The following is a 9,728-nucleotide window of genomic DNA, read 5'->3' as shown; positions in this document are numbered from 1 at the left end:
TTGCAGTCTGGCTCCATTAGCACGTAGTGGCAGAAATCATGACAAAGCTGAGCACTTCTCAAGACACCTGCTCAACCTCAGTGTCAGAGGGAACATCTCCGACCTGAAGCAACTGCGGAGATTAAAATATCCGAGATGATAAAATAACCCCTCTTTGACAGGCATGCTATGGACAGTCATCCTAATCTAATGACGAGGAAGAAAGTCATGGCTTTCCACATCCCTTGGAATATGGCTTTCTAGCATTCTTTTTTTCTTTCTCTGATTTCTTTTTTTAAGAACAAAAAGGTGCCTTCTTTTGCAGCGACTGACGGTATGACAAAAATTAAACTACTTTGCTTCCACAAACCCATACAGACAAGAAACGCTCAAATTAACATTGAGCCTTCCATACATGCAAAGTCTGTATAGTTTTGTAGGATGGAAAGTATTTTCTGTTCAGCACAGATATTTCCTTAGTGATGGATTTAGAACTGCTTGTGCTATAAGGTAAATAATACAACAAAATGCTTTAAAAAGGTCTGCCAGATCATTTTTTCCAGTAAGTCATTCATTCATCTAAAGTCCCGGGAAACACAGTGCTCTGAACTCTGATACTCATTGACCGGCATTTAGCAGTAAATAAAGCAAATCCCATTCCCAAATCAGAATACCAATTTTAAGCTTGACATGATTGAATTTTAGTTGATTTGCATTAATTACAGAAATACCATTGTGGTAACAATACATTTTCAAACAAGGTTGGAGGGACAGTTTCTTGGCTGGCTGAAGGTAATGTAAGACCACAGTGCTGCCAAAAGCAGCGCTCCTGCTGTAGCTCTCGTGGCTTGCATTAGTGATCGCGCAGCTGCTGACCTGGCTGAGAACCATGCAATGGGCTGAGCTGATCCCACCCTCAGCACAGTCGTTTAATCATTAGTTACAATGCAAGGAAATACACAGCCCGGGCAGGACAGGGGTAAGACTGGACCGTCCCTTCCACAGGCTTAAGCCACCTGGGAAACTACCCCTAAAGTCTTGAAAAATGTGAGGATAGCAAATGACAGAAGCTCATTAAGATCAAAGAAGAATAAAATGTTTATATTCCTTTTTTTTCTTCATAGGTATTGTAAATATAATTTCAGAAAAGCAGACTCAAAAGTAATTATTGTTTCAAAGGCACAGCAATTCCAAAAGGACTGGTATTTTCCATCATCTTTAGGGTCCCTATTCACTTCAGTCCTTAAGTCTCTGGTCGACAGGTGTCTTGTACATGAGCCCAAAGTTGACTCCTTCTTGTGACTTCACCAATGGCAACAGAGTCTTCTTCGCGAACACTTCCACCAGGCCTGCACCGTGCTCTTTCATCTCACCAACCCCTCCCCGTGATCCTGTGCTGCAACCTCGTGACGACAGATGCGGACTGTTTTGTTTCTGTGTAAGGTGCTGATTATTTCTTGTTTGGTTTCACGGTGATAGGAAATTAGATATTGGGTCGTATTAGTCAATATTTGTATAGTAAAAAATAATAAGTGTAAGAACAGCTCATGTAGGGTATCACAAAGCTTGTGTTAAGCCAATGTTTCCTGTGTAATCGTGGTGTCCATACCTCAGAGCTGTCATCTCTATACACTTGGTAAAACAAAAAGCTGCAACACTCTTCAGGCAGACTGGTGGAGTGATGTGTTAATCTGCTCCCATTAACAAGACAGCAAATTCCCAGTTGATCACCCAATTCAAATTAAGCACATGTAATCTCACAGTGACACTCACAACGGTGTTAATGTAATGCATACATAGAGATAGACAGGAGGAAGTAAGTGTCCTCAGGAGTGCTCAGCTTCCAACATTAATGTCATTTAGGCGCTCTGAATTTTAATATGGGTCATTAACACCAAACTCTTGTAATTATTGTTTTAAAGACAGAGCCTATTAACTGTGTCAGCCTTCTGCGCATTACACGAGGGGTGTAGGTGACGTTACAGGTTTTCCAGTTCGTGGCAGGATGGGGAAGTCCCATCAGACTCCACTATGTAAGCATACTTTATTGGCGGTGGCGGTGGCTTGAAAGATGGAGGTCTGTTCATACTGAAATAGAAGAGAAAAACCATGCTATCACACAAAAGCCATATAAAAGACTGTTGTAAAACGTTCACAGGTGGAGGTAGACGGACACTGTGTCATTACAAGAACACCTGACATTTGTTCTTACATACTGCGACTTCCCTGTTTCTGCTCTATAGCCCCAGCGCCCCTCCTGATATTCATTTGGCTTTCTCAGCTCCCACCTCACAATTTTACTTTATTCCTGCTTTAGAACAACAGATCATGGTCCTGGTGAACCATTCAAAAGCCTTGCAGAGATCTTTTGCTTACACTACTCTCTGTAGGTATATTTAAAGACTCATAACTTTTTTTTTTTTTTTTTTTGGTCAGTTTATAGGCCGAGATAAAGAAAGGTCCTGCCTCAAATCAGGGGAAAAAAAATCAATCCTATTTTTACCTTTGATATACAGGATTTTGTTTCAAAAGGGTTTTCTAGAACTGCAAATGATTCATTATCACCACGATTTTTCAAATATTTTAGTAATGTTAGTAAGATTAAAAATAATTGGCTCTTAGATACCGCTTTCATCAGTAGATCTCCGAGTGCTTCAGTAGGGAATTAAACTTTGGTAATAATTACAAACTCAATGCTTCTTTGGCTGGGATTAAGTTTCAGGTAGCCTACTTTCACATATATTATTCACAACTCAAATAGAGTTGCCCTAGAAGTACAATTTCATTAAAACATGTCCTCAAGTAACCATGCAAAATGAGAGAGCAAAAGCAGCTGGCAGGGAGGCTAATAGAAATAGGGGGCTCTGGGGAAAAAAAATTGACTCGTATTCTTCCCTTACATCCTGAAGCTGCACCGCAGCTCTTTTTCAAAAGTTTATTTTATAGATAACCCACAGAACAGATGAAAGGACTGAGAACCCTCCACATTTCAAACTGCTGTATGAAAATAAACAGCCTTAGCAATCCACGTACTTAAAGGCCTCGTGCACTATTGGTAGTCTCGAACGAAAATACGTAAATCCAGACAGCTGGGTTAGAGTTTGTGCTGTCCTCTGTGCCACCCCTCCCGCCCCTGCGGTTCCCCTCCCTGGTACTTACATCTCTTTCTGGTACTGACACCATTTCCTGATGCCTAAAGCTATTAGAAAACTGCAGAAGAGGAGCAGGACAGCTACCACTGTTGGCCAGGGGAAGTGACTGGCTTTCGTGTTCCTCACACCACCTGGAAGGGACACACAAGACAGAGCTCAGCCGAATGTCCTTGGAGAGGAGGGAAATTCGGGCTTGCTGCCTGTGGCTCGCTGCTCCCCCGCCGGCATGGTGCTGGCGACAACGCAGCCCCAAATCAACACCGGACTGCCAGATTCCCGGGCTGAGGATCCCAAACTCTGAGCATTGCAGATCTAATTTATGGACTTAACTCACTTTTTGTTCTGCCTGGGTTTGTGGGCTGATTTCAACCACCCACGTGATAAGATTATTTGGGCACAGCCTGGCAAGCGTTTGATCTGAAAACCATTGGTTTTCTCTCTTCCTCCCTCTCTGAGAAGAGGAAGCGTGTCACGGTGCAGCCGGGCACAGCTGCCCACCCCAGCCCTCCTTCCCACTGGCTTAACTTTCACGCCACTGACACCAAACCCTGCCGAAATGCCTGGCCGAGGGCGCAGCCACCTTTTGGGGTGGGCTCTCATTGGCGGCTCAGCACCCCTACCTCATCCCGGCTGCCTCTGCCCACCACAGTGCTGGGATCCCCCCGCCACTGCCCCCTTCTGCACAACCACCCTCGGGGGTGCTGGCGGCTGAAAGAGGTGCCCTTGGGGTCCCAGCTGTGGGGAGGAAGGAGAGGAGGAGCACGGTCCTCCTCCAGCCACTGCAGCAGTCGGCTGGGTGCCAGAGAGGGCTGGAGCACAGGAGTAACTTGGCGATACCACCTCAGTGTCACCTCCCGTTGTGCTGGCGTCACAAACCTTTGCAAGGTTGGTCATACCGGTACATCACCCAGCCTGGGTCGTAGCCACAGCGGCAACCAGCGCCGCGGCCGGGTGCCAAGCCCACCACGCTGCATGAGCTGTGAGTGGCTCCTGGGGCGTGGGAGTGTGACTGGCCAAATTTTGCTGCTGGAAGAAAACATGCACTGGGGTGTTGCTTGTGGACACAGGGAGAAGGCAGGAATGCCAAAAGCCTGCAACAATCCGCGGTGTGGGGACACAGCAATCGTGACTCAACTTTTCATTTCTTTTCCCTTTTTTTAACTCCTCTGGTCAAATGTACACGATGCTCCAGGTTTCGTGCTTCTCTGCTTTTTTCACTTACTGCAACGGCATGCTGGAAGAAGAGGGTTTGTAGCATAATGTCTCACCAGTACTGTTGAGCAGATTGCTGGTAGTGAAGAAATCTTTTCCTCTGGTAACTGAAATTGGCTGGTCTGTGATGCTGAAGGACAGGTTACCTAAAAAGATATGGGCATGGAACATTTTTAGTTACTTATTTGTTTGGGGTTTTTTAATGACGGTTATGTTTTGAAGCCACTGTTATTCACCCTGCTGAAGACTGGAAATCAAATTCCAGAATAAGCTTCTCAAAATTCACTTGGCAAGATGCTTACATTTTGGGACTACAACCTGCTGTTAGACAAAAAAAATGTGCTTTTATCAAATTAAAAAATTGGAAGAAAGAAAGACTGTTAGAAAACACCTATTAAGATGTTCCAGCAAGCCAGCATTGAGCTGCACAGCAGTCTGGGAGAATGATAAGCTTTTTACCTCTTTGATGGTAATGAAAAAGCTAAAGATATTAAGTGGCTTAGCAGCAACACAAAGAGTCTGCCTCTGCCATGACTGAGTGAAACCTCAGTCTCCTCTGTCAAGTAGTGTCTGAACCACAAAAATCATCTTTCGTCTGTTTGTAGACAGATATTTTGCCTTTCCTAATACAGCTAAGCTACCTATGTTTAAGATCAGTGCTGCCTAAGGATACATTCCTGTTTTTTCTAACCGTCTCCGTGTTTGCATCTTCTGAAATAATAGCTAAAATATGTGACCAGACAATGGCACAGCATTGCCAGAGCTGCCATGGCACTTACGACGCACTAGGGTTGTCTTCTCAGAGGAGCGCGTGGCATTCCTGAGGCTTTGCGGGGATTCGGTGGTGGAATCGTTCAAATCTGTATGAAAAGAAATAATATCCTTCAATTATCTTCAAGCCTGTACGTGACTGCATCATTAGGCTCAACCGTGGCTATTTTATACCCTTCACTTTTCTCTGATGCAAACAACAAATGAAATAACAGAGATACCTGAAAGTCTGTAGTATAATTGCTGATTTATAAATCCAAGAAAAAATATCCACTGTTTAAATAATGTAAATGAGTAACCAGACAGTGCCAGTAAAATCTCTTTCTTATGAGATGCTGGTTCTGATGGAAATTGAACACTTAAGTATGTATATGTATATATATCTATGTATGCATTAAAAAGCCCTACCAAAATCAGTCCAATTTTAGGGCACTCTAAAAATTCAGTGAGAGTTTTGGACATTAATTCAATTCAGTTCTTCTTTTCTCCTTGTTTATTAGCTGTTTAATTTTATGGGGATAAGCATGGTAGATCAGGCATTTTAAAAAGTTTATATAAAAAAAAGGATGTACACTTAGAGATCCTATAGCACTGTGCTCTATACAGCATGCTGACAAGCACTAATTATTATTATTTACATAATGGCTTGTGTTAGAGCCTCTGAGGATTGAACTGATAATGATAATCCCTGTCGTACGAGCCCGGTGGCCCTGGGAGTGCACGGGGACACACGTTGGGATGCTTCAGCGGGCCCGTGCACGCTGAAATTACCCTCAATTACAGCTGCCGGGCTGAGGACCCTTGAAGGCCATGCCTCAGCTGGTGGTCAGGCGGGCACGGCTGTCGGGAAGCCGATGAGTGGTGCAATGCACGGTACCTCCTGCAAATAGTAGCGTAATTCAGCACGCTTTTAGCAAAAATTGCAACCAGCAAGCTGAGCAAGAGCAGGATTGTGAGGCATTAGAAGTTGTCGCAAGGTTTCGGTCTAAAAGCATGGTTGTGTGTTATACGTGGATAAATAAGCATCGGAGTGCTGCCAAAAATATATTCAGAAAATGGAAAGCGGCTGCTACATTTGTGCTTCAGCCAAAAGGCAACTGCCATACAAATGCAAAAGCACATTGACAGGTCCTGCCTGTTCTGAAAGCACAAAGACAAACCAAGATGTTAAAAAATAAAGTAACTTCTAGCTTTCTGCTGTTGAGCAGAGATTTTCTAAAGGAAAGATTTGTGAATAAATGTCCACCCCTAGGTTTTTTTTTTAAATTGATTTATTGATCTTTAATGAGGCCACCTTTCAATGTTCTATTAGCCAGCCTTTATTGCCCCATATTATCTCATTATTTCATTGCTGCTCTGTGATTTTATTTAGCTTCTCCAGTAATTTATTTCATCTCTGAACTACCCTCAGTACTCACTACATTTGCCTAGCAACTCTCTTGATTTTAATATTATTAAATTAAATATATCTAATAAACCCAGGATACTCAAACGTGTTTTTTCATTCCTCTTTTGCCGCTGCAAATCCTTGATGGCTTGGAAGACTCAAGCCTTTTTCTTCTAACCCAGTGCAACTCAATAGAGGAATTGCTTCTGTGGAAATATTGAAAAACTGGTACAGATTACACCACCCGAATTTTGGACCCTGCTCGGACAGAACATTTCCATGTTTAGTAATATTTTTTGCACGGCGATGTGATGACCATCAACTAGCAGCTGAAAATAAGCGCTGCAGAGTCAACGTTCTTGGCAAAGGCATCACAAACTGAGGACCGTGTAGAGCCGACTACCTGCCGCTGTACTGTTTGCAAGATACTCCAGATCGCTGTAGATTTGCAACCCAGCACTCGCTAAGTTGGTGCTGCACTTGCATTTTGCAGCACCCATAATTGGCTTCATAACTCCCTGGTTACAATCCTGAAAAAGCAAAGGAGATGCATCATCTACTCACGTGTTGTTGTCAAACTCTCATTCAATGCTGTGGCGCTGGTGTAACTTTTTGTCTCTGTGGTAGAAATCAGCGCTCCTGCTGAAAAACACACATGCTTGTAAATTTGCTGTAGAGGACCATATCACTTGTATTTCATTTTCCCCTCTTTCTTCCCTGTTTCCTGACTAACGAGGTCAAACAGTTGCAACCTGCTACTTGAGATGCTGGCTTCCCTCAGATAAGCGCCACATAACTCTATGTCTGGCTTGAAAGTCTGTCATAAGCTAGAAACTCCAGAGGAGTTTGGTGAGATGGAGGAATACACTTTGAGAAAACATATGGGGCATTTAAGCATGCATTTTTGTATTTCAGCTGAGTTTCAGCTGAAACTCAGTAGTTTTGAGTGTACTGGCTTGTTTTGACCTGAAGCCAGTGGAGCGATGAACAAATGTACAGAAATTAGAATTTAGACAAGGTTTCACCAGCTCCAATGAGACAAAACTGTTTTCCCAACTAGCAAGGAGAAGTTTTGAAGAAGTTAGTGTACAGGAGTCACACCTGCAGTGCCTGGTGCCAAATGCTAACTTATTTAACATTTTCCTTTAATCTTTTTTCAAAGTGCTAAGTATTCTAGAGCTCAACTAGCTATTTATCTGATAATTCAAACACAGGCAGATGGTGGTTAGCAAGTAAACCTCTATTTTCCCAAGAGGACTATTTCACATTTACTAAAAAGAGTCCATCTTTCCTAACACCTGCCTCATTTTTGGAAAAGTATCATTAAGCCATCTGAACAAACCTGAGAAGGTGAAATGCAGATGTAACCCAGCACTCAGAGCCTCAGCATCTCTGGGCTCAGAGATGGAGCTGTTGTGGAAGCTAAGCAAAGACCAGGCTGCAGTTTTAACAGCCTTGGTTTTGTCTCTCCTCCTCCTTCTCCTGCCTATATCTGCGTACTCTTCCCTCATATTAATTCCCAGCTGTCTCATTAAAAACTTGCAAAATAACAGGAACTGAACCAAATCCCTTTTTACAACAGCAGACTTGGACTTGGCATCCTGACTCCACTGCAGCCCACAGGGTCTGCTCGAGAAGCTGATGGCTGCACCAGGGTGGGACCCAGCAGTGAGCCAGGGAGGAGAAGCACTAACCCATGGCCAGCACACCACGACTGCCACACGTCGGGGGCATTGGTTAAAAGGCAGTTATTTCCCGGGCTACTTACAGAAGACAAAATGGCTCCGCTCTGGCTTACACTATGACTTTGACCTCATACCTCCTCAATCCGGTGAGGAGAATCCTCTCTATTCACATCGTATAGTTATAGCCTTTGTCGTGAAATTGTCTGTTGGGACAGAAGGGCTTTCAGTCCACTTGGACAAGCGCTTTGCTACCCCGCTGTCAGCCAGGCTGGCGAGCGTCTCTGCTTTGGGGATGGGGAAGGCAGCATGGGGAGCAGCAAACTTAAATTTCAGTGCTGCTGCAATCTGTATTCCTGCCCTGGCATATCTCGATCTAGCCTCTTTGTGCCCCAGATTCAGCTCCAAAACAGCACCCTGTTGGGGCAGGAAGAAGCCTTGTGTTCAATGTCTTCCTCCAGTATTACCCCCCACCACTGCCCATCGCATCACTCCTGCATCTCCAGGTAAATACCCTTATAGCCTAATATAGGTTACTTTAAGTGAAGGTTGTAGGATTGAATTACACAGCTTAAGGAGGATGTTCAACGACCCACAGACTCATTGATATTTTTTTGTTGTTGTTTGGAAGAACAAGGCTGCCCCAAATACCAAGGGCCAAATTCACTCTTTCCAGCTGCTTCCTCAACGGTGGATGATTTCTGAGCCAAAGCTTTGGTGCTGCTATGGAGGAGAAGACGGCGTTTTGACAACGACTCGCCACGTCGCCTCTTCCTCCTGCTGCCCGCGCTGCGCTGCCGTTTAGTCTCCGAAATGGGAGCGCGTGCCATGCTTGTGTTTATTCAGGCTGCGTGGAAGCGAGCACATACACCTTGCTGCCGGTGAGGGCGGCCCCAACGCCCTTCTAACTGCTGCTTAAAAACAACCGGTCCTACAGGGATCAGCAGCTGGGCTTCAAAGTGGAAAGGGACTTTAAAGAAAAAAGCTTTTGCAGACAGGCTGTGCTGCGAGAAAATGTACTCTGCTGGGACTGGCAGGCATCAACCCTTTATTTTGGGATCAGGACCCAGCCACTCACAGGTGGGAGCTTCACAGCTTCACCTGCTCTCGAATCAGGCTGCTGCCAGCCGCAGGGTGCATGTACCTCTCTCCGGGAAAGCGAGGTTAAACCCTTCCAAGTGAGTCACCCTGCCCTCCACTGGCCTCGGTGTCACCAGATCGGAGAAGAAATCACTGAGTTGAGTCATCTGCTGTAAATATTTTGTTTATCAGTGCTTTGTACTCGTACGCCTTTACTCCAGTGTTCGGGTCACGCTTTTTCTAGCTCTAATGTCATTCTATTTTTGTATGATATTTAATTAAAGAGATACAGGGAATAAATATTGCAAAAATATATACTTGATGTCTATTCACTTGCTGAATTAATGGCATATATCCCGAACGGAGCATTAAAAAAGATGAAATCAACCCAGCATTTTCTCATATATTTATTTTTGAACTGTGGACCTCCTTGTGTATAATGCAATTGGAAAAAGGCTTCAATGG

At 44.2% G+C, this 9,728-nt stretch overlaps 1 protein-coding gene across 2 annotated transcripts in view; it reads right to left on the bottom strand.

Annotated features, from left to right (window-relative positions):
- Positions 1 to 9,728, bottom strand: part of CD96 (CD96 molecule) — a 30,803-nt gene continuing 21,075 nt past the window's right edge. Inside the window, exons 11-15 of one of the 2 annotated variants that reach the window (XM_054813444.1) lie at positions 7,066 to 7,143; positions 5,123 to 5,203; positions 4,400 to 4,489; positions 3,139 to 3,262; positions 1 to 2,067 (exon numbers count right to left, since the gene is read on the bottom strand). In XM_054813444.1, the coding sequence (XP_054669419.1) occupies positions 1,959 to 2,067; positions 3,139 to 3,262; positions 4,400 to 4,489; positions 5,123 to 5,203; positions 7,066 to 7,143 (482 nt within the window). In that variant the 3' untranslated portion in view covers positions 1 to 1,958. The remainder of the gene's footprint in view (positions 2,068 to 3,138; positions 3,263 to 4,399; positions 4,490 to 5,122; positions 5,204 to 7,065; positions 7,144 to 9,728) is intronic. The other variant, XM_054813445.1, reaches the window with a different exon arrangement.

This window comes from Grus americana, chromosome 1 (assembly GCF_028858705.1).
Source record: "Grus americana isolate bGruAme1 chromosome 1, bGruAme1.mat, whole genome shotgun sequence".
In the NCBI taxonomy this organism is placed as follows: Eukaryota; Metazoa; Chordata; class Aves; order Gruiformes; family Gruidae; genus Grus; species Grus americana.
The sequence above is the reverse complement of the archived record's forward strand: the minus strand, read 5'-3'. Positions and strand labels throughout refer to the sequence as shown.